The sequence below is a fragment of the Erythrolamprus reginae genome, chromosome 2 (genome assembly GCF_031021105.1).
Source record: "Erythrolamprus reginae isolate rEryReg1 chromosome 2, rEryReg1.hap1, whole genome shotgun sequence".
In the NCBI taxonomy this organism is placed as follows: domain Eukaryota; kingdom Metazoa; phylum Chordata; class Lepidosauria; order Squamata; family Dipsadidae; genus Erythrolamprus; species Erythrolamprus reginae.
In genome coordinates, this window is record NC_091951.1 from 313,121,933 (window position 1) to 313,147,788 (window position 25,856).

General features: G+C 38.9%; 1 protein-coding gene across 2 annotated transcripts in view; it reads right to left on the reverse strand.

The window, feature by feature from the left end:
• Positions 1 to 25,856, reverse strand: part of MRPS27 (mitochondrial ribosomal protein S27) — a 73,187-nt gene that overhangs the window by 20,794 nt on the left and 26,537 nt on the right. For both annotated transcript variants that reach the window (XM_070743122.1, XM_070743121.1), the window contains exon 5: positions 7,641 to 7,755. In XM_070743122.1, the coding sequence (XP_070599223.1) occupies positions 7,641 to 7,755 (115 nt within the window). The remainder of the gene's footprint in view (positions 1 to 7,640; positions 7,756 to 25,856) is intronic.

Sequence of the window (25,856 nt, forward strand, 5' to 3'; positions counted from 1 at the left end):
GTGGACAGTTTCTTATTGTATACTTTGTATACAATATTGTATACAATACTTTGTATACAATGTATACTTATTGTATACATATTCTTATTGTATACTTTGTTCTGTACAAAGTTGAATGTACACAACAGAATGTGAAATTGATTGTCAATCAGTTTTGCTTCCTAAGTGGACAGTTTCTTATTGTATACTTTGTATACAATATTGTATACAATACTTCAGATCACAGAGAAGGAGAAGAAGGTAGTGCTGTTTACTTTTTGCATTTGCATTTTTTGAATTCAAGGAGAAGGGGCATTTATAACTGGCTGTTACAGACAATTTTATTAGCAGTTTGTTTTCAAACACAGACCAATCAGATTAGGCTGGGGCAGGATTAGACTGGGAAGTATAAAAGGCAGGAAAAAGCCATTTTAATTTGCACTTCAGATCACAGAGAAGGAGAAGAAGGTAGTGCTGTTTACTTTTTGCATTTGCATTTTTTGAATTCAAGGAGAAGGGGCATTTATAACTGGCTGTTACAGACAATTTTATTAGCAGTTTGTTTTCAAACACAGACCAATCAGATTAGGCTGGGGCAGGATTAGACTGGGAAGTATAAAAGGCAGGAAAAAGCCATTTTAATTTGCACTTCAGATCACAGAGAAGGAGAAGAAGGTAGTGGCCCGCGCGCCTAACGGCGCGCGAATCATATAACTATAAACCAAATTCAGCAAAGTTTGGTAGCAATAGGGATTGTTGATTTTCCTGCTAAGTACTTGTATTTCAATACATTGTTAAGATGACTGGCTTGGTGCAGTGTAACATTTGTTTGGCTGTTGTCTTCCGTAGTACCTTGTGGAACTTGGGGTACTGCCCTCTTTGCATAAGGACATCTAGGTTAGATGGCGAGATCTCTAGATTGCAGTCCTTAGTTTGTAGCTTGCAGTCAGAAGTGGAAAGATTGTCCCAGCCACGTGCTGTAATGCAGCCATGTGTCCAGCCTCCACTTCCACAGCGCCCCCCGAGGAGGAGGGCTGTGTGGACAACTGTCGGTTCAGGAAGATTGCGTGCAGTTGAGCAAAAACATAGCAATTTTGGTCTCTCTGTATCGAATTCCTATAGTGTTCTTGCGGATTTAAATAGTAAGGATGTTGGAGATATTAGCAAGGTCCCTCAGGCAGAGAATGAGGGGATGTTCAAAGGGGAAGTTGTCGTAAATGTCACCAAACCATCAAGTACAGTTAGTAGAAATAAAAAGAGGACACATTTTCTTGTGGGTGATTCGACCGTTAGAGGTGTTGATTTGGGACAGAGCAAGGATGTGGTTAAGGTGCTGAGGTGTCTCCCAGGGGCCACTGCCAGCAGGGACAGGAGGCGGATTACAAACATTGTTAAGACTGTGAGTAAAGGTAATAACGTTGATGTGGTGGTGCATCTTGGCACAAATGATTTGTCCCAGAGAAATGTTAATGTAGTAAAAAGAGATTTTCAATGTCTAAGTGTGGAGCTGGGTAAAATAACTGATTCAGTGACTTTCTCAGAGGTATTACCGGTTTGTGGCCAAGAGGATAAAACAACGTGTATCAGAGAGTTTAATGTGTGGTTAAGGCAGTGGTGTAAAGCTGAAGGTTTTGGCTATGTAAGTCATGATGTCAGTAGGTGGTCTAATAGGGAGTTGTTTAAGAGGGATGGTTTGCATCCATCATACAGAGGTACCCAGATGCTCGGTGAGGAATTCAGAACTTTTTTGGACAGGCATTTAAACTAGGTAAAGGGGACAGAGATGTAACTGATGTGGGTGATTTCTGTCCCAGACCAATGAGGATAAAGCAGTTTTTGGAAGCTTATGAAAAGGGAGCTGCAAATAATATAGATGTAGTTGTTGATGATAAGGGGTAAACTAATAACGAAAATAATGTTCTTCGGGTAATGTGCACAAATGCTCGAAGCTTGAGCAACAAGCTCTGTGAATTAATGGCCATAATATCTAGAGATAATTTGGACCTGGTTGCCATAACTGAGACATGGTTTAAGGATTCTAATGAATGGGAAATATCCATACCAGGATATACACTGTATAGGAAGGATAGAATAGAGAGAAGGGGAGGTGGAGTAGCCATTTATATTAAAGAAAGTCTAAAAACAACACTAATTCAAAATACGTGTCAAGATCTAGAGACTCTCTGGATTTGCATGCAAAATAAAGAAGGTTCTGTCATTAGAATTGGGGTGATCTATAGGCCTCCAGGGCAATCCGAGGAATATGACAACAAGATGGTGGATGAAATTACCCAAATGGCAGTAAAGGGAGATATTGTGGTTATGGGTGATTTCAACATGCCTGATGTTGACTGGAATATCCCCAGTGCCCTTACATGCAAAAGTAAGAATATAGTAGAGGCCTTTACAGGAGCAGCTCTGGCACAGCTGGTTAAGACACCAACTAGAGGGGAGAATATTCTAGATTTAGTTTTTACGAATGGGAATTGGGTTTCAGATGTCAAGGTGGGAGAAAATTTAGGTTGCAGTGACCATCTATGTTTGTGGTTTGATGTAAAAACTCATTGTGAGCAATCCTATAATGCAACCAAAGTATTGGATTTCAGAAAAACAAATTTTAATGCAATGGGAGAATATTTAGATAATGAATTAAAGGGGAGGGATAAAATGGCAGGAGCGAGCATCCAGTGGACTGTATTAAAAAAGGCCATCTTAAAAGCCACTGGACTGTATGTAAGACAAATAACTAAAGGTAAAAGGAAGAAGAAACCGCTATGGTTTAGCAATGATGTAAGGGCTATAGTCAATGAAAAAAAGGCTGCCTATAGGAGGTATAAAGAGTCTGGAAGTATAGCTGATAGGGAGGTATATAAAATGAGACAGAAGGAGGCGAAACAGATAATATATGCTGCTAAAGCCTCAAAAGAGGAAGAAATTGCCAAATCTGTAAAGAAGGGGGATAAAACCTTCTTCAGATATATTAATGATAAGAAGAAGAAAAACTGCGGCATCACGAAGCTTAGTACCGGGAATAATACATGCATTAATGGGAATAAGGAGATCGCTGACCATTTCAATAGCTACTTCTGTTCAGTTTTCTCAAAAGACACCTTACAAAATAATACTATAGAGGGATATAGCATTGCTTCCAGCTGTACGGATTCAGCTCCAGTGATCTTAGAAGCCGATGTCTTAGAAGAACTTGAACGATTAAAGATAAATAAGGCAATGGGTCCAGATGGCATCCACCCCAGAGTTCTTAAAGAACTCAGATCTGTCATTGCTACCCCCCTGACTGATTTGTTTAACCAATCCTTGTTAACAGGAGAAGTTCCTGAGGATTGGAGAATGGCCAGTGTTGTGCCTATTCACAAGAAGGGCAGTAGAGAAGAAGCTGGTAACTACAGGCCAGTTAGCTTGACATCAGTTGTAGTTAAAATGATGGAGACTCTACTCAAAAAGAGGATAAATCAGCACCTAAAAAACAATAACTTATTAGACCCAAATCAGCATGGCTTTACTGAAGGCAAATCATGTCAGACTAATCTCATTGATTTCTTTGACTATGTCACAAAGGTGTTGGATGAAGGTGGTGCCGTGGATATTGCCTACCTGGACTTCAGCAAAGCCTTTGATACGGTTCCACATAAAGAGCTGATAGATAAATTAGTGAAGATTGGACTTAATCCCTGGATAGTTCAATGGATTTGCAGCTGGCTGAAGCGTAGACATCAGAGAGTTATTGTTAATGGCGAGTATTCTGAGCAGAGTCAGGTTACAAGCGGTGTGCCACAAGGATCTGTTCTGGGTCCTATTCTTTTTAATATATTTGTGAGTGACATAGGGGAAGGTTTGGTAGGGAAGGTTTGCCTATTTGCCGATGACTCTAAAGTGTGCAATAGGGTTGATATTCCTGGAGGCGTCTGTAATATGGTAAATGATTTAGCTTTACTAGATAAATGGTCTAAGCAATGGAAACTGCAGTTTAATGTTTCCAAATGTAAAATAATGCACTTGGGGAAAAGGAATCCTCAATCTGAGTATTGTATTGGCAGTTCAGTGTTGGCAAATACTTCAAAAGAAAAGGATTTAGGGGTAGTGATTTCTGACAGTCTCAAAATGGGTGAACAGTGCAGTCAGGCGGTAGGGAAAGCAAGTAGGATGCTTGGCTGCATAGCTAGAGGTATAACAAGCAGGAAGAGGGAGATTATGATCCCACTATATAGAATGATGGTGAGACCACATTTGGAATACTGTGTTCAGTTCTGGAGACCTCACCTACAAAAAGATATTGACAAAATTGAACGGGTCCAAAGACGGGCTACAAGAATGGTGGAAGGTCTTAAGCATAAAACGTATCAGGAAAGACTTAATGAACTCAATCTGTATAGTCTGGAGGACAGAAGGAAAAGGGGGGACATGATCGAAACATTTAAATATATTAAAGGGTTAAATAAGGTCCAGGAGGGAAGTGTTTTTAATAGGAAAGTGAACACAAGAACAAGGGGACACAATCTGAAGTTAGTTGGGGGAAAGATCAAAAGCAACATGAGAAAATATTATTTTACTGAAAGAGTAGTAGATCCTTGGAACAAACTTCCAGCAGATGTGGTAGATAAATCCACAGTAACTGAATTTAAACATGCCTGGGATAAACATATATCCATCCTAAGATAAAATACAGAAAATAGTATAAGGGCAGACTAGATGGACCATGAGGTCTTTTTCTGCCGTCAGACTTCTATGTTTCTATGTTTCTATTGTATACATATTCTTATTGTATACTTTGTTCTGTACAAAGTTGAATGTGCACAATAGCATGTGAAATTGATTGTTAATCAGTGTTGCTTCCTAAGTGGACAGTTTGATTTCACAGAAGTTTGATTTACTTGGGAGTTATATTGTGTTGTTTAAATGTTCCCTTTATTTTTTGAGCAGTATATATTTGGGCCAGTTCATACCCATAACCCTAGGTTTTGCATACAATGCTTTACCTGTAAAACAGAAAATGTCATTTTTCATTTTTAATACGCACAGAAGCAACCGCTTTAAACTCAATGTAAATCATTCTAGACTTGACTGTAAAAAATATGACTTCTGTAATAGAGTTGTCAAAGTCTAGAATGCTCTGCCTGATTCAGTTGTCTCAGCTACAAATGTTCAGTTTCAGTCACAAATTGACTTCTGTGGATCTTACTTCACACTTAAGTGGTCAGAAGAAGGGGCGTACATAAGTGCACTAATGTGCCTGTCGTCCCTGTCACTGTACTTTTTTCTTTTCTTTTTGTTCTCGTTTTGTTTGACATATTCTAATAAATAAAATAAAATGTAAAAAAGGAAGAGGACACGAAATGAAGTACTGTATTAGCTAGAGGTATAACAAGCAGGAAGAGGGAGATTGTGATCCCCTTATATAGAGCGCTGGTGAGACCACATTTGGAGTACTGTGTTCAGTTCTGGAGACCTCACCTACAAAAAGATATTGACAAAATTGAACGGGTCCAAAGACGGGCTACAAGAATGGTGGAAGGTCTGAAGTATAAAACGTATCAGGAAAGACTTAATGAACTCAATCTGTATAGTCTGGAAGACAGAAGGAAAAGGGGGGACATGATCGAAACATTTAAATATGTTAAAGGGTTAAATAGGGTTCAGGAGGGAAGTGTTTTTAACAGGAAAGTGAACACAAGAACAAGGGGACACAATCTGAAGTTAGTTGGGGGAAAGATCAAAGGCAACATGAGAAAGTATTATTTTACTGAAAGAGTAGTAGATCCTTGGAACAAACTTCCAGCAGACGTGGTTGGTAAATCCACAGTAACCGAATTTAAACATGCCTGGGATAAACATATATCCATTGTAAGATAAAATACAAGAAATAGTAAAAGGGCAGACTAGATGGACCATGGGGTCTTTTTCTGCCGTCAGTCTTCTATGTTTCTATGTTTCTATGTATTTGTTCAGTACTTCAGCATAACTAATTAATGCCCTTCAAAAAAAGACAAGTAAAAAAAAACCCTCTTCCTTTAAATTTTAAAATAGCAAGGTAATCCTTTTGTTGAGGAACTCAGATGCAAAGCGGAATACCACTAGAGTGGTACCTCTAGTTATGAACTTAATTCGTTCCGTGACTGGGTTTGTAAGAAAAAAAAGTTTGTAAGAAGAAGCAATTTTTCCCATAAGAATTAATGTAAAGGCAAATAATGTGTGCAAACCCATTCCAAAAGTCACCCCTTTTGCCTAATTACTATGTTTTTTTTAAAAAGAACACCTAAAAGAAAGCCATAACAATAGATAAGAATGAAAAAATAAATTAACAAAAAGTTAAAACTCTGGACGATGTTGGCAGGATCCTGACGCGCCGAGACAAACACAGGAAGTGGCCGACCGAAGGGTAGAGACAAAGGATGCTGGGAACAATAGAAAATGAGTTACAGGGACAAAAAGAAAATGGGTCAATGACTCAGTCATCTGAGTCTCAGTCATTCATAAGTGGAAAATGGTTTGTGAGAAGAGGCAAAAAAATCTTGAACACCCAATTCATATCTAGAAAAGTTCGTAAATATAGGCCTGCATAGTTAGAGATACCACTGTACATTCATTAATAGAATGAAATTACACATGCTCATTATTTGAATAGTTGCAATCCAAGTATTGGCAATCTTTTCAATAACAATATGTCCTGGCATCCATATACTGTATATAGTTTAAGTATTTCAGAATGCGACCCTTTCTTAAACATTTTATGTTAAAAGATTAATCTGTATTTGCAAATAAAGCCTACAATAACTATTTATGAATCCTTGTTAGAATATACTAACTGAGAAATTTAAAAGCATAAAGAGAAATGTAGTAAGGAATTATAGTGTTCAGTGTTCATATGTGAATGAAAGACCATTTGGATATTTATGTGGCACAGTTCTCTAATTCTAAAGTTATATTTAAATCAAAACTGATTATTTTGTGTCAATTGGACGTCTGCACATATTTTCTAAAAAATCAAAAGAAAGAACTAGACGAGTGGAGATTATTATTGCAGATACGTTTTGATGTGATATGATACTAACCTAATATGGCCCAGTGCTAGGGAGTCCCTTCTATTCAACTATTTAGGTTATTTCATTTATTAATATTGTTCTAAAAGAATTGTTCTCTTTTGTAGATATTCTGGATCTTTTGAATTAAATATTAAGTCTTCGGAGAGGGGCGGCATTCAATCAAATCAAATCAAATCAAATCAAAAAATTAAGGTTTGGAAAGAATCAAAGTAGAAAATGGAACTAGAAATCATATGCACTCATGGCTGTATAAAGTTTATGATACAAGAACATCCGTTCTCTCATCTATTACATAATAATCTGATCAACTTACTTTTTGTTCTGTGATAATTTTTCTCACCAGGAATCCCAATATGAGGACTGCAAATTCTGGATTGCCCATAAAGTTTATAAAGATTTCCCTTTTTGTCCATTTCCATTTTTTATGCATGCTAATAAGACTGGTATAAAAATTAATGTAATAGTGTAACGAGTCAAGAATTTTCTATGTAACATTAGTTTTGATGAGCACGTGAGCAACGTATGATATTGTAAAGACATTTTTTTCTCTTTTGTTAGTTTCGTCTTTTGCATGCAAAATAAAATATAGTAAAATTTAAGAACCTTGTTTTGTAGAGTATATAAAGCTTTATCCTGTGCATCAAATTTAAGGCATTTCCTAATCCAGCTGTGGATGATCCAGTCTCTTAAATAAAAGCAATTTGAGCTGTGACGAAACCTGGTGATGACAGAAACATCTAGAATTACGGAGGTTAATGCTGAATGGCAAGGTATATTTATTGCAAGGTATAGTACATTAATTATACATAAGCAGTATGAAAATGAAAATGTATTGATACTTAAATAGTAGCAATTTATTATGAGATAATTAAGTCCATTTGTGATTCCCATTACCATGACTGATTCAGTTCAATACCGCCAATGCTTCTAATTTTTAAAGGTGCATAATTCTCAGTTAAATACTGAAACAGCTATTTTATTCAAAATGTAAGTCAACTGGGTTTGAAATATTTAAATGAGATTTTGCAAATTCCTAATTTTAAAGTTGTAATTACTTGGGACCATTTCATACATCACAATCCAATGGCGCCAGCTGTCAACTAGCCATCACAATCAAGTCTGCCCATCAAGAAAATTACAGCATTTGAGAGACCTGCAGTTCAAAACATCTTTTGTCACATTCTCACTTTATATTTCAGAGGAAGAGCTGTTTAAATACTAAAATGTAAATGAACGGAATAGTCAGATACAATGCAATAGAAAGTCACAATTAGCCGCCAGGGAAAAAAAACTGCATGGAAGGGGAAAAAAACCATGTAAAAGCAAGCTAGGTTCAAAGCAGCTTTCTTCCTTACCACCAGCGCCAACTATTATTCATATTAAAACAATCACCCTCTGCAATTATTTTTTTCAGATCAATTAAATTGAGAAATATGAAAATAATATATTAAAAATAAAAGAGCCATTATAACAAACAACTGTTATATCTCCATCTGAAACATTCCATTTAATTTTACTTTGTACCAGTAGCCTTCATAATTGCTTAATCCTCACTGGATTGAACTGCTGGGAATTGCTTTTAATTCCCCATTGTGACAAACAGATGAAGAGAGTTCAGTTGTGTCAGATGAGGAAGCATAGCCGAGACATGGAGAGGAAATATTTCAAATGTTTAATTAGCTTGCATAAGTCAGCCTGGAAGGGTTTTTTTTTTCTTGTGTGCCCGTGGTGGGTTTTTTTTTACAATTTTCAAGATAATGCTTTTACCACAGGCTGGCAGAAAGAATGTGTTTTTCTGAAATTTATGTTCTTAAATTGGATTGTTCAGCTACATGGAAGTTGACAGCTACCAAAATGCAAGAGACAGAGAGAGAGAGAGAGAATGTTCTGCAAACATCCTAATGGGATAGATGATGTTATGGTTGCGGAAAGATCTGCCCTGGAATAATTAGTTATCTGTAATGTATGATCATTAGAGGAGAGTCTGCCTGACCAGAGGCCCCCTAGGGACCCTCTTTCCAAGCAGAGAAATGCTCTCCAGTACGCTGTTCTGGAAGTGCAAAAAACCAGCTCTAAATACAGCTTTATCAACTGCACAAAGAGACTGGTAAGAATCTATGAGGGTCGCCCAGAAAGTAATGCACCACATTTTTTTTCTCAGCCTACACTAATGGTACGAATGTAAAACTTTAGATATACATTATTTGAATTGTCAGGAGAGTGTGTGTAAATTTTGTGTTTTTTCAGACAGTTAGCGTAGCTGCAGCAGTGTTTCGAAATGGCGTCTATAAGCGATGTACGTTACAAGCAGGGTGTTGTCATTGAATTTCTCACTGCGAAAAAGGAAACTGTTGGGAACATTCACAAACATTTGTGTACAGTTTATGGAGAATCTGCAGTCGACAGAAGTACGGTTAGTCACTGGGCACAGAGGGTGAGGCCATTAGAAGACGGTTAGGCAGAGCTCCAAGGCTTTGTGACCAGAACAAGGAGTGGTACCGACAGGACATAAACGTCCTTGTGTCTCGCTGGAGGAGGGCTACAGAACAGGACAGAGATTATGTGGAAAAGTAGGGAGTGTAGAAGAAACATAATTCTTTCTTGTAAGTTTTGTTGTGTACAATAAATAATTGTTGAAGAAAAAATGTGGTGCATTATGTTCTGGGCGACCATCGTACATTGCGAAGAATTTCAATTTTAAACTGAGAGACTAAAGTCGGGCAAAACTACTCAAAATGGAAGAAAAAAGAAATAGGCTACCTCGTCAGATATCATTGGGTCAGCCAGTGAAAATGCACCACAAAAACCAAGCTACTGTTTTATCTATTTGATTTCATTGGCTACAGTGATGATATTTGGGGGCAGTTGTCAGAAGGGTTTCCTGGTCAAGGAAGAGCCACTGCTGGTCTCCATTTTGCCTAATCTCTGGTTTGCTACATTCTCCTTCTTGTGGTTGCTGCTTTCATTGAAAAAAAAATGAATACAGTGTTCCCTCGATTTTCGCGGGTTTGAATTTCGCGAAGTGCCTATACCACGGTTTTTCAAAAATATTAATTTAAAAATACTTCGCGGGTTTTTTCCCTATACTATGGTTTTTCCCGCCCGATGATGTCATATGTCATCGCCAAACTTTCGTCTGCCTTTAATAATTTTTTTTTAATTAACTTTAATAAATAAACATGGTGAGTAATAATCCAAATGGTTGCTAAGGGAATGGAAAATTGCAATTTAGGGGTTTAAAGTGTTAAGGGAAGGCTTGTGATACTGTTCATAGCCAAAAATAGTGTATTTACTTCCGCATCTTGACTTTCGCGGACAGTCTCAGAACGCATCCCCTGCGAAAGTCAAGGGAACACTGTAGTGGGAAGAGCAAGGAAACAAATCCTATGTCAGCATTCCAAATAACATCAGAGAAATAAATCAGAGTCCAAGCCTTGACCTTCTTCCAAGTTCTAATTTATTAACAGAGCCATATTGGTTACAAACTGTAGTCAACCCGATACTAACTTTTCCTACAGTTCTCCACCCAGTTCATCCCTCGTCCCCATACCCACAAGCAGTGTTCCCTCTAATTTTTTTGGGGGGTGGGTGGAAAAGTATAGTGTCTGAGCGGCAGTCCCTTCAGGACTGGACGGCACAGAAATAATAAATAAACAAACAAACAAACAAAAAACCCACCCTGTTTTGCCTCAGAGAATTTCAAAATAAAATACTGTACTGTGTGTCTATAACAGTGAGCTCATAATAGGGCAACTCTATCAATATCAAAATGCCACTTAAATAGTTGAGCTAGTTTCAAACTAGATTTTGATTTTCTTTCTCTCTTCCTTACTCCCATTCTTTTTCTTTCTCTTTTCCTTCCTCTCTTTTTTCTATCTGTTTCTCTCTCTTCCTCTCTTCCTCTCTCTCTCCTTCCCTCTCACTCTTTCCATCTCGGCTTCTGGGCAGGTTTGGAAAACTCTGAGTTGATGATGACTTTTAAGTGAGCGATTGCTCACTGCTCAGCTTAGAGGGAACTATGCCCACAAGTTCATCTCATGGACCACTCCAGTTCTCTCAATGTCCACGATCCTCCCCTGTACTTCCGGCTGATACTGAACAAAGAATGACCTTGAATCTTTGGAAAGAATTTGTTGTGGCTAGTATCTTTCCCTCTCATGCAACCACCCCTCCCCAATTTCCACAGTACTTTTCTACTTGTGGCAGGCCAAAGTCTCTAACTCAAAATGATGGCTTCACCCTGACATCCTAAGTGCTACAGATGTCTTCTTCTGCTTCTAAGGACTAGTGGGAACTGATCCTCGTGGAAGGCAAACTAATAAGCCATGGCCACCACAGGAATGAAGTGGATACGCTAAGAAAACAAGCCAATTGAAAGCATCTTGCTCAAGCACTTCCTCCCGCATAATCAAGCAACAAAGAATACAACCCTCTCTTTATTTTTTATGGTCCATAGCTGATTATATCTTGGGAAGAAGAACAGAGAGCCCAGAGAGGAATTATAACATGCAAGCAGTCTTTGCAGCCCACTCTGCATAAAGTATATGCTTTGAGCTGCTCTTAGCTTGGCTCTAGACCTCCCAGTCTTTTGTGTCCTGGATTGCTTTTTTTGTGTATCTGTATATTAAATCTGAGAGTTAGCCAAACTTTTTTTTTCTAATAGAGGTCGTCCTTGATTTAAAACAGTTTATTTAGGGATTGTTTCAAAGTTACAATGGCACTGGGAAAAATGCATTTCCCCCCCACCCTTAGGACCAGATTACTTATGGGATCGTCTTCTGTCTCACATGCTCCAGCGATTGATTAGATCTCACAGAATTGGCCATCTCCAGGTCCCGTCAGCCAAGCAATGCTGACTGTGGGACCACGGGGAAGGGCATTCTCTGTGGCAGCTCCGGTCCTCTGGAATCAACTCCCCCCCAGAGATTTGCACTGCCCCCACCCTCCTGGCCTCCCGAAAGGCTTTAAAAACCTGGCTGTCTGGGGCCGTTGAGCGACAACACTCTGCTTCGGCCAGTAGTATAAATGTTAGATGGATGAATGTTTTTTTAATATTGGGGTTTGGAAGTCCCACTCGTCATCTTCAGTCTGTTGCTTTTGTCCTTGTGCTAGGGTGAACACAGCGAGACCTGAGCTGCCTTCCCTCTAGAAATACTGGTGGTTGCCCAAGCAACAGACTCAAACCTGATAAGACGGAGTGGCTGTGGGTCTTGCTTCCCAAGGACAATTCCATCTGTCCATCCATTACCCTGGGGGGGGGGGAAATTACTAACCCCCTCAGAGAGGGTTCGCAACTTGGGCATCCTCCTCGATCCACAGCTCACATTAGAGAATCATCTTTCAGCTGTGGCGAGGGGGCCGTTTGCCCAGATTCGCCTGGTGCACCCGTTGCGGCCCTATCTGGATCGGGGGTCACTGCTCACAGTCACTCATGCCCTCATCATCTCGAGGCTCGACTACTGTAATGCTCTCTACAGGGGGCTACCTTTGAAAAGTGTTTGGAAACTTCAGATCGTGCAGAATGCAGCTGCGAGAGCAATCATGGGCTTCCCTAAATATGCCCATGTTACACCAACACTCCGCAGTCTCCATTGGTTGCCGATCAGTTTCCGGTCACAATTCAAAGTGTTGGTTATGACCTATAAAGCCCTTCATGGCACTGGACCAGATTATCTCCGGGACCGCCTTCTGCTGCACGAATCCCAGCAACCAGTTAGGTCCCACAGAGTTGGCCTTCTCTGGGTCCCGTCAACTAAACAATGTCATTTGGCGGGACCCAGAGGAAGAGCCTTCTTTGTGGCGGCCCCGGCCCTCTGGAACCAACTCCCCCCAGAGATTAGAACAGCCTCCACCCTCCTTGCCTTTCGTAAGCTCCTTAAAACCCACCTCTTCCGTCAGGAATGGGGGAACTGAGATATTCTCTCCCCCTAGGCTGCTACAATTTATGCATGGTATGTTTGTATGTATGATTGGTTTTATAATAAGGGTTTTTAGCTGTTTTAGTATTGGATTGTAGCATGTTGTTTTTACCACTGTTGTTAGCCGCCCAGAGTCTACGGAGAGGGGCGGCATACAAATCCAATAAATAAATAAATAAATAAATCTGAACTTAGATAGAAACATAGAAACATAGATCACTTGGCCATGGGGATTCTGCTACATTAGTGGTTAAAAATGTTCATAAGTCACTTTTTTTCAGTGCAGTTGTAACTTTGAACAGTCACTAAAAGAACTGTTGTAAGGACGACCTGCCCTCACTACCTGTATCATCATGCTACCCTTCCAGCCAAAGAGAATTGATACATTTTAAGAGAAACAGTACTAATGATAGCTTTTCAACAGGGGAAATATAATATGTACTTACAACTGAATGGAGAAATGGTGCTAACAGTTTATTCTTCTGGGGAGATGGGAATTTTTGTTAGTAGGGCAGGATGGTTGAGTTGTTGAGCTTTACTGTCAGGCATCCAGGTAGAAAATTGGGAGGCTTTGTTAAAGTGGCTTTAACTTATTCTGTGATCCGTCCCGAGTTTTTGGAGAAGGGCGGCATACAAATCTAATAAATTGAATTGAACTGAATTGTACACGGTAAAGTAAACAACTAATCTAAAATTCATATTCAGGATATAGATTGGCTGCAAAACATTACACCAATATATTTAAGGATCAATGAAAACACTGTTGAGAATAATTCTAAAGAAAATGATTATAATACTTGCTCTGTAAAACAGGTCCCAGGCACAAAATAATTTTGGGTGGGTTAGAAGCATCCAAATATCGATAGTCTGAAACTATTCAGTGTAAACCATTTGAAGCAAGGCCAAAAGATAAAATCTCCTGGGATACAATCTAGAAAAATGAACTTTTTTCCCCCCTCAGACGAAGAGTCTTAATTTATTGCCAAAAGTGAACCAAAAGAAAAATACCACTGTCTGAACTGATGAAATACCACAACAGTTTAAGGCTACAGAGCTATTTTACAAAGATTACCAGTGGTTTGCAAACTTGGATTATGGAAAAGAAGACAAAAAAACATAACAATTATTTTAAATGTTCTAATTCTTCTTCATGGATTCTCGTGCTCTTATTATATTCTTAAAGGACACGATTTTATTATTTCTATAATCTTAAAACCATAAAAATATGGTTAACTAGTTAGAGCAGAGGGGGTCAAACTGGAGACCCATGGCGAGATGTGCTACGTGCAAGCGACACCCATAATTAATAACAATTAATAATAATTAATAATAATTAATAACAATTAATTAATTAATAATAATAATAATAATAACTGTGAAATATCACGTGATGGCAACATGACACGTAGCACATACCCATGATCTCGAGTGTGTCTCTAGTTATTCTCCGCCTATATCATAAGGTTTTCAGGGGAGACAATTGTTTAATAATAGGAAACATCCAATTTAATAACAAAAAACAAAATTCCTAATCATATCTTGTGATTGTCTGATGAAGCCTTTAACACTGGGTAAAAATAAATTATAATTTATTGATCAATCTCCAAGTAGCTAACTCAACCAGGATTTCTGAAGTTTGGTTGTTCTAAAGCAGCAATAGAAATTTCACTTCTTTTACTTTTAATTATATTGCCACAATTAGGGGATGGGGAAGAAACATTACTGATAGTGGGGCATTAGCCAGAAGGTATAATATTCTTTCATCTTTGTTACTCAGGACTAACTTGTGACTTCAAATTTCTTAAATTCTAAGTACAGCTATGATGGATCCGCAGATTCTAGTAAAAGTCAGAATAATCCTATAAACTAGAGCATTTTCTGCCATTGTTTTAAGATCAATATAGTAATAATAATAATAATAATAGTAGTAGTAGTAGTAGTAGTAATAATAATAATAATAATTTATTAGATTTGTATGCCGCCCCTCTCTGAGGACTCGGGATGGCTCACAACAACAGTAATAACAATATAGTACAAATCTAATGGTTAAAAACTAAAATAAAAAAATCCACTATCATTAAAAACAATCGATACTATACAATCATACCATACTCAAGTCTTACTAATCAATATAATCTATAAATGGCAAAGCCTGGGAATCCCTGCATCTAAATGACAAAGAGCATTAGCCAATATCCCTTTTTTTTGCAGAATATCAGGATGAATGAACAGGACTAATCCACAGATGCTAAAGCAGCCTGAAGCCAAACTGCAGCACTATTTAACAGCAAGAAAAATTCTTCCATCTGAATGAGCATCCTTTCCAGAACATTTATCAGATTATTATAGCCACCATCCTTTTTCACTACTGTCAAGTGAATTTCTCAGAATTATCTCATATGGCTGAAGGCTATATATATTACCAAGGAGAGAAGAGGTATGTTGTTCAGTGAATAAAGTGGTTGGATACATAACCAAGATGTTTTCTTCTGTTCCCAAGAAAGAAGCTATGACATGAAAGCACAGACAACAATTTTATGTGTGCATAGTTTCTTAAGAGAACAACCATTCCTTCCTTCTTTTCAAATTAATTTTATAATAAAAAGGCTCACTCAAAATCAAGTAATAAAGATCCATTTGATTGATCTAATTATTTAACACACTTCACTTGAACTCTGATATGGTATTAAGAAGAAAAAAGATTCTATATTTGTTTTCATTAGGGGACTGCTTAAATATTGCTTGAAGGAAACATCAGTTATATATTATCATCAAGCTGAATTATGATTTGATGAATTATGATCTGATGAATCAGTTATCTAATTGATGTATCTAATTGATACTGAGTGCTAGTTACACAGCATGATTAAAATATGAATAACTGAATCCAGTTATAAAGCAGAAAGAATATTATGATCCCAAAAGTCACTAGAGAACACCAAGATGTTATGCAGGGGGTAGTAAATTTCTGCATCATCTCAGTTGGACTGCAGGATCAGGTACAAGAAGAGAAACAGATATCATAGCTAATTAAATTATTGGCATGTATACAACTGCATGTATGTAAAGGTCATATGCAATTATTAAACATCTATACACTGTATACAGTATATGTATACATGTAAAATAAACCATTCATGATAGCGATTTATTTAAGGATAAATTGTTGGAGTATTCATAATTTTCCGTAACCCCCCTCCCCAATTCAGACACTGAAAAGGGGAATATTAAGAGCCAACTGTTTCAAGCCTTTTGCTGCTATATGATTCCTTTCAACACATCAATTCTGGCATGTAAATAATGTAAGAGGTGTTCCTTTTACTGGGTCACCACCTCTTAAGAGGTTTTCAAGTATGTAATATGAATAATTTCAAAGCAAAAAGTTGAATTTCTTTGAATATAACATTTAAATAATTATACTTCATTGATTTTCATTATTTAATATTAAACCTTTAACTATTTGAAATATTTATACAACATATAGTATTTACACTGTCCATTGTACTGTGCATTTCTCTGCTAATTTTTTTTTTACAAAGTATGTTTCATAACACAATTTCAATCATTTTGAAGCATTTGGCAAGAGTATTTTTCTTTTTAAAATACATTTGTATCACTGCCTAATTAGATATGAAATCAGTTACAATGATAAATAAGTTTTAAGAAGAGGGATTCTGGTAAATAGCTGAGTTTGTGTGTGATGAATAATGCTTTGTAATTCCAATCTTCCCACTAGCTGTCTGGATCGAGAGTATTTCCCTCAACTTGGCTCTACACAAGCATAGCTGAAAGAGAAGTCTGCTTATTTATCATAAATAAATAAATTCCCCCAACTGGCGCTCCACAGATCTGTTGAAATACAGATCCAACTTTTCCCAATCGGTATAGATACTATGTTGTCTGAGAGTAAGGAAGAAAGTTATAATTCAGGATTGGGCAAATTTAACCCAACATGAGATGGCATTTGTTTTATTTTCTATTTCTGAATTTGGAGGGTAGGCATTAAAGCAGAGGCCTGGGGGATTCTTATGGAAAGATTTGTCAAAATGGTTTCAGGTGTTGGTGGGATAAAAATATTTATTCTAAAAACTACTATTTTGCAAACACATTTTGATAGCATGATCAAAATATTTATTTATTTATTCATTTGTCCAATACACAAATACATAGGAAGAAAAATAGACATGTGGTAATATATATAAGGGTAAAGTGAACTTAGAGGAGAGGATATATGAAAGGAAGAGAATATATAAGATAGGTGGGAAAAAAAGGAAAGACAATTGGACAGGGGACGAAAGGCACACCAGTGCACTTATGTACGCCCCTTACTGGCCTCTTAGGAACCTGGAGAGGTCAATCGTGGACAGTCTAAGGAAGAAATGTTGGGGGTTAGAGGTTGACACAATTGAGTCCAGTAATGAGTTCCACGCTTCGATAACTCGATTGTTGAAATCATATTTTTTACAGTCAAGTTTGAAGCAGTTCGTATTAAGTTTGAATCTGTTGTGTGCTCTTGTGTTGTTGCGATTGAAGCTGAAGTAGCCATTGACCGGTAAGACGTTGCAGCATATGATCTTGTGGGCAATACTCAAATCGTGTTTTAGGCGCCGTAGTTCTAGGCTTTCTAGGCCCAGGATTGTTAGTCTATTTTCGTAGGAAATTCTGTTTCGAGTGGAGGAGTGAAGGGCTCTTCTGGTGAAATATCTTTGAACAAAGTTCAGTGATGAACTGGTATGACACATTGAGACAGGATCAAGCTGTAGAGCTTTGTTGTACATTACTGCGTCCAGATTACTAATAATATGTATCTCAGGATGTGCAGTGCTCCTTAAAGAACCAATACTCAATTCAGGGTGAGCTTCTTTTAGCCTTATCAGGCAGACCAGATAGGAAAGACCGACAGATAAGCTAATTCTACTTTGTTATAAAGATATATTAACAGAATCTCGGAAGGCTGAATGTACAATTCTCCCACCATCATCTTCATAGTCTGATAACTTAAGGAAAGTCTCTTGTTATTCTCATTGTACAGCCATATACGATGCTCCCACTTAGCTTACCATTCCCTAAGTAGCCTTTCTTTCATTCAGTCTCCTAAGGTCATTCCCATGTATTACAATTTCTGTAAAGTTTTCTATTTTATCTTGATTTTATGTAAACTACGTTCAGTAACTGCTGTTAGATATTTTGCATACAGATTTGCATGTACACAAATGCAGAATCAGCTGAGAAAGTATTAAGTGTTTCTCTGTTCCTTTCCAAAATAGGATATAATCAAAGTGTCTCTCTGCTTGTTGAATAGGGTATAATTAGGTTGTGTTCAGGGCCCCAAGTCAGGAGAAAGAAACATTCAATCTACAATAACTAGGAATATAGAATATATCTTACGCTTATGAATCAAGGCAAAGGGTAAACATAGATTGAATGAAAAGACAGCCTTTTATCACATTTTATATGCTGAATGGGAAAATCAAGAGATTTCTCTTTGGCTTTCTGCTATTTGTACCTCTCTAGTTTCTAATAATCTATTGTTACAGGCAGCAGATCAAGCATATTTTAATACGAACACCCAGCAACCAATACATTACCTCTCAGAACCATCAAACTGATTGTTATTTTTTAAATATCTTAATCAGCAGGAGAGAAGAATCAAATGATACTCATTATGCACCTTATAGTGCAGCTTTTCAGACCCATACAAAATGAGATCTAAAACCTTCATACATACATACATACATACATACATACATACATACATACATATATAGAAAGCTTCATATTCTTGGAAGAAAAGAGAACGATGGAAAGGTGGGGTATCCCAAGCAAGACAAAAAATTATACATTACTTTTATTTATTTATTTTATTTATTTATTAGATTTGTATGCCGCCCCTCTCCGTAGACTCGGGACGGCTCACAACAATAAGAAAAACAATGTAAGAACAAATCTAATAATTTAAAAAACACTAAAAACCCCATTATTAAAAGCAAACATACACACAAACATACCATGTATAAACTGTATAGGCCCGGGGGAGATGTCTAAGTTCCCCCATGCCTGACGGCAGAGATGAACCTTAAGAACTTTACGAAAGGCAAGGAGGGTGGGGGCAGTTCTGATCTCTAGGGGGAGCTGGTTCCAGAGGATCGGGGCCGCCACAGAGAAGGCTCTTCTCCTGGGTCCCGCCAAACTCTGTGGGACCTAACCGGTCGCTGGGATTCGTGCGGCAGAAGGCGGTTCCGGAGATATTCTGGTCCAATGCCATGAAGGGCTTTATAGGTCATAACCAACACTTTGAATTGTGACTGGAAATTGATCGGCAACCAATGCAGACTGCGGAGTGTTGGTGTAACATGGGCATAACTTGGGAAGCCCATGATTGCTCTCGCAGCTGCATTCTGCACGTTCTGAAGTTTCCGAACACTTTTCAAAGGTAGCCCCATGTAGAGAGCATTACAGTAGTCGAACCTCGAGGTGATGAGGGCATCAGTGACTGTGAGCAGTGACTCCGGGTCCAAATAGGGCCGCAATTGGTGCACCAGGTGAACCTGGGCAAACACCCCCCTCGCCACAGCTGAAAGATATTTCTCTAATGTGAGCTGTGGATCGAGGAGGATGCCCAAGTTGTGGACCCTCTCTGAGGAGGTCAATAATCCCCCCCCCCCCCGGGCTATGGACGGACAGATGGAATTGTCCCTGGGAGGCAGAACCCACAGCCACTCCGTCTTATCCGGGTTGAGTTTGAGTCTGTTGACACCCATCCAGACCCAACAGCCTCCAGGCACAGGCACATCACTTCCACTTAGTCCTTGACTTACAATCATTCATTTAACGACTGTTCAAAGTTACAACCATACTCAAAAATGTGACTTATGACTAGTCCTTGCACTTACAACTATCAGAGCATCCCCTTCAAAATTTGGGCACTAGGCGACTAACATGTATTTTAGGGCAGTTGCAGTATCCTGGTGTCATGCGATTGCCATATATGACCTTCCCTGTTGGCTTTTGGCAAGCAAGGTCAATGGGAGAAGTCACTGAACAACATGTTTCGCTTAATAAATTATTTGCTTAATAGCCTGGCAAAAAGGGATCTCCACTTACTTGCAACCGCCTTGCTTAACAACCTAAATTCTGATCCCAATTATGATTGTAACAACTAGATCTCTGGCGGGCCCGGGACAGGGGTTTATCCTTTGCCCTGGTGCTTCTTGACCTCTCAGCGGCTTTCGATACCATCGACCATGGTATCCTTCTGCGCCGGCTGGAGGGGTTGGGAGTGGGAGGCACTGTTCTTCAGTGGTTCTCCTCCTACCTCTCCCGTCGGTCGCAATTAGTGGGGGGTCAGAGGTTGACCTCTAGGTCTCTCCCTTGTAGGGTGCCTCAGGGGTTGGTCCTCTCCCCCCTGCTATTTAATATCTACATGAAACCACTGATAATCCAAGGGCATCATCAGTACGCCGATAATACCCAGCTGTACATCTCCATCCCATGTCCAGTCAACGAAGCAGTGGAAGTGATGTGCCGGTGTCTGGAGGCCGTTGGGGTCTGGATGGGTGTCAACAGACTCAAACTCAACCTTGATAAGACGGAGTGGCTGTGGGTTTTGCCTGCCAAGGACAATTCTATCTGTCCGTCCATCACCCTGGGGGGGGGAAATCATTGACCCCCTCAGAGAGGGTCCGCAACTTGGGCGTCCTCCTCGATTCACAGCTCACATTAGAGAAATAAATAAATAAATAAACTAAAAGACTACCTGTAACTGAATTTCAGACACCCATTAATTACTTGCATAGAACTATCCAAGGTACTGAAGCCCATTTCCTGTTTAATAATTCTTAAGCATAATTCCTGAGCAATTCCTGGGCAAGGTATTTCGCACGAATCCCAGAGACCAGTTAGGTCCCACAGAGTTGGCCTTCTCCAGATCCCATCGAGTAAACAATGTTGTCTGGCGGGACCCAGGGGAAGAGCCTTCTCTGGGGCGGCCCCAATACTCTGGAACCAGCTCCCCACGGAGATTAGGATTGCCCCCACCCTCCTTGCCTTTCGTAAACTCCTATATAGTTTATGCATGGTATGTTTATGTGTATGTCTTGCTTTTTAAATAAGGGGTCTACGGAGAGGGGCGGCATACAAATCTAAATAATAATAATAATGATTATTATTATTATTATTATTATAATAATAATAATTTCAACAAATCCACTATTATCAAAATGGAAAGGACAATTATTCATTTATATCTCATTTTTTCTATTTTTATAAATAATTGAGGGTGGTGAACATATATAAAAACCCTTCCTCCTATTTTCCTCACAACAATAATCATGTGAGGTGACTAGGACAGTGACGGGCTTAAACTTACTCTGTTGGCTTTCAGGCCTAAAATGGGATTATAACTCACAGTCTCCTGGTTTCTAGCCTAATATCTTAATCACTAGATCAATCTGGCTCTTTGAATGAGACTGAATTAAATGACTAAAATAGACATACAGTAATCACCAGCTACTGCTAACTCTTTAGATGCTAAGAAAGGAAGGTTGGAATATGAAAACATAGCTCCCCGCCCCCATGTTGGAACCACTGAAGTGCATCTATAGAAAAAATATTTGCCAGTGATATCACTGTTGTTTAGGGGGTGTCCAGTTGGGGCTCCTTTCAGGTTCCCATAAAGTTGCCCATTGATGTGATACCCATTAATCTATTTGCAGTCGCTCACTTTTGAATTGCTGGGTCGGCAGAAGCTGGAGCGTGTGATGGTAGCTAACCCTGCCCTGTGGCAGCAGTGGGCCTTGAACTTAAACCTGCCGATCTGCAGTTCAGTGTCTTTACCTCCTGAGCCACCGTGCTTCATGAAGAACAATTACGTCAATTCTCTCCACCAATTGCTACAGAATTGGGTACAAAAAAACATATGCATGCTGTTGTGGTTAGCTCTGGCCCAGCTCCTGCCCCAAGGACTGTGGATGTGGGGGAGACATCCACATGCCGCAGGCCTGTTTTGCTCCCGGTGGAATCTGATGATGAAGGCTCCTCTGACCAAGAGGACATGAGTGACAGGGAGGAGGAGAGTGTGGCAGACAGCTCAGAAGGAGATCAATTATCTAGCTCCTCCTTGGATTCGGAACAAGAGTTAATGATACAGCCACACATGCGGAGAGCGATGCATAGGCAGCAACAACTGAGAAATTATTATCAAAGAAAATGAGGCTACCTGTGGTTGGGTGGGGCTGTGGTAATTAGTGAGGCTGCTATAAATAGAAGCCTGTGGGTTTGGCCATTGTGGAGGATTATCTGATCGTTGTGTTTCGTGCCTGCTTTCATGACTTTGACCTTTGTGTGCTGATTTTCCCCCGCTTTGAAACTAAACCAGAGCAAAGTGTGTTTCACTTTGTGAAAGAAGAAGGACTGTGAAGTATCTCAGAACTGGTAAGGGACTTGTACAAATTACCAGTTTGTTTGGAGACGAGTGCTCTTTGCTATACAAAAAGAGTGCTTAGTTTATTTGAATTTTCGGTATAAAGAACACTGTTTTGAATTTTCAAACATGTGTGTCTGAAATTTGTATCTGTGAATTTTCGGGAGGATTCTACCAGAGAGCTCGACAGAACACATGCCAGAGAATCCTTGAAACATTCTCCAACTGATAAAATAGATAGCATTCACAGAATTCCTGCAATTACTGCTGTGTTTTTCATCGGTACATATACCTGGAAGAAGCAAAACTGCAACTCCCTTTGGGCTTTGGAAGGAACTAGCTAAGGAACTTTCAGGGAGAACCGGTTTCAATTTCATCTTCTCCAAGCATGACTTTCTATGAAAAGAATGTCATCAGCTATTTAACTATATTTTCATCAGGCTCTTGATTGGGACGGAAAAAAGATGCTCCATACACAGAGAGTGTCAGAAACTGATATAATATTCCAAATTGCAGAGAGAAGAAATGTAATCAATGTAAAGACTTAACAATGTAAAACTGCTTAGTTTGGTTTAGTGTGGCTTAGAGATATTGTGGCTTGTGAATTATTGTGGCTTGCAGTGGCTGAAGAATATCATAGCTGAGTATTGTACCTGAAAATAGTACAGAATTGTAGGTATTGTGTACAGTAACTTCTAGAGAGAGATAGCGACAGTCTAAATAGCTAGTGCAGGTTTGCTACGAAATAAGTAAATATTTTCCTAAGAAACTCTGCAGTAAACTTGTCTTCAATTATCTTCAAGACAAAGTTCCTGATAGTCTGAGGCACACTGGCTAGCTGCTTTGGCTATCTGGGTGGTCTAGCTTCCGCAACACGTTACTCCAACAGAGGGCTATTCACAACGTGACTAGAAAGAGAAGAAAGTGTAAGGGCCATCAACTGAGGTGAAGGAAGACAAGAAAGGCACTCTTCTTCTACCAATGAAGAACAGAGGCAGAATAAAAAGAGATAACTGGTAACGAGGAACAAAGTTGTGTAAAGTGGAAGCAAGGGAAGACAAGAAAGATCTTATTCATTTTTACATTTAATTACTTATGGTGCTAACATGGAGAAGTTTTATTCAGTCCATGAACATTCATTAGACTGAATTCCCCACAATTCTTAGCAGCAGTTTTAATGAGTGAAGAGTTTTAAAAATTAGATCATTCAATTGGAGAATGTCCAGGTTAGGGAATCTGACACAGAGGATAATCAAAGAGGAGAAAAATGAAAGCCATTTCCTATTATTTAAATTAAGAAAAAGATGTCGATACTACCAGTTGAGTGAACCAAAGAAAATAATTATCCAGTTCAACTAATGAGTTATGAGATGCCATCTTAATGGAAGATGAAAACTAATAAACGTATTTTAAATTTAAGCAAAAGCAATTGTGAGAAACCTGAAATTAAGTACTATAAAGCAACTTGGTGGGTTTTTTTTAATGTTTGGCTGCTAATTCTTAAACTGAAATACTTATGAAATCAGGGGTCAATATAGCCAATTACCTGACCTAAAAATGTTATTTTCAGAAGTAAATTCTGCTAATGATTAAAAGATTTAGTTACAGGAAAATGATTTCTTTCCAATATTACACCACAAGCATGTTTCTTTTATATGCATCTCAAAAGTTTTGTTCGGTGCCACCATGTGGTAATTTTTGGAACTGATATGCTCAAGTACAACTGTTTATGTAGCATCAACTTCAACATTACATGTAGGAATGCATGTGTACTACTTCTGATTTTAATTATTTTCTTTCCATATTCAAGTGCTACGTGAATTACGTAACTAAAATTAAAGAAGATGGAGAGATTTTAAAAAAAAAATCTAATGACACATTACAGATTGAGAACATACAGTACATGTGCTGTGTCCAGTTCTGGTCTGGTCCAATCCATAAAGAATATGAACATGATGTATTCAAGGTGAAATATAAATCAGCAGAACCACTCCAATTTATGCTCATTATGAATCTTTGCATATGCGAAGCATTTGGAGAAGTGATTTTTCAAAGCAGCTATTGCAACAAAATACTTCTGTTTGAAGTATTCAAGCAGCTGTCAGAGCACCATATGTGACCTTTGGGAAAGCTTTTCAAGCCTCCACATGTGCATAGATGCACAATATTTTGCTAGCATTCTCGACAGCAGGGTTGTCTGCGTGCACGCACAGCCTAGGGCAGTGATGGCGAACCTAGGGCATGCGTGCCACAGGTCACACGTGGAGCCATATCTACCGGCACAGAAGCTGTTGCCCTAGCTCAGCTCCGGTGTGTATGTGCACACTAGTCAGCTGATTTTCGGCTTGTGCAGAGGCTCTAGGAGGGCGATTTTGGCCTCCAGAGGGCTTCTGGGAGGGCGGAAAACCTCTGGAGCCTGAGAAGGGCTAAAAACGGGCCTACCTGGTCTACCAAACATCAGGAAATGGGGGAGTGGGGGGGTCATGCACGCATGCATAGAAACATAGAAACATAGAAGTCTGACGGCAGAAAAAGATCTCCTGGTCCATCTAGTCTGCCCTTATACTATTTTCTGTATTTTATCTTAGGATGGATATATGTTTATCCCAGGCATGTTTAAATTCAGTTACTGTGGATTTATCTACCACGTCTGCTGGAAGTTTGTTCCAAGCATCTACTACTCTTTCAGTAAAATAATATTTTCTCATGTTGCTTTTGATCTTTCCCCCAACTAACTTCAGATTGTGTCCCCTTGTTCTTGTGTTCACTTTCCTATTAAAAACACTTCCCTCCTAGACCTTATTTAACCCTTTAATATATTTAAATGTTTAGATCATGTCCCCCCTTTTCCTTCTGTCCTCCAGACTATACAGATTGAGTTCATTAAGTCTTTCCTGATACGTTTTATGCTTAAGACCTTCCACCATTCTTGTAGCTCGTCTTTGGACCCGTTCAATTTTGTCAATATCTTTTTGTAGGTGAGGTCTCCAGAACTGAACCCAGTATTCCAAATGTGGTCTCACCAGCATTCTATATAGCGGGATCATAATCTCCCTCTTCCTGCTTGTTATACCTCTAGCTATGCAGCCAAGCATCCTACTTGCTTTCCCTACCGCCTGACTGCACTGTTCACCCATTTTGAGACTGTCAGAAATCACTACCCCAAAATCCTTTTCTTCTGAAGTATTTGCTAACACAAAACTGCCAATACAATACTCAGATTGAGGATTCCTTTTCCCCAAGTGCATTATTTTACATTTGGAAACATTAAACTGCAGTTTCCATTGCTTTGACCATTTATCTAGTAAAGCTAAATCATTTACCATATTACAGACGCCTCCAGGAATATCAACCCTATTGCACACTTTAGAGTCATCGGCAAATAGGCAAACCTTCCCTACCAAACCTTCCCCTATGTCATTCACAAACATATTAAAAAGAATAGGACCAAGAACAGACCCTTGTGGCACACCGCTTGTA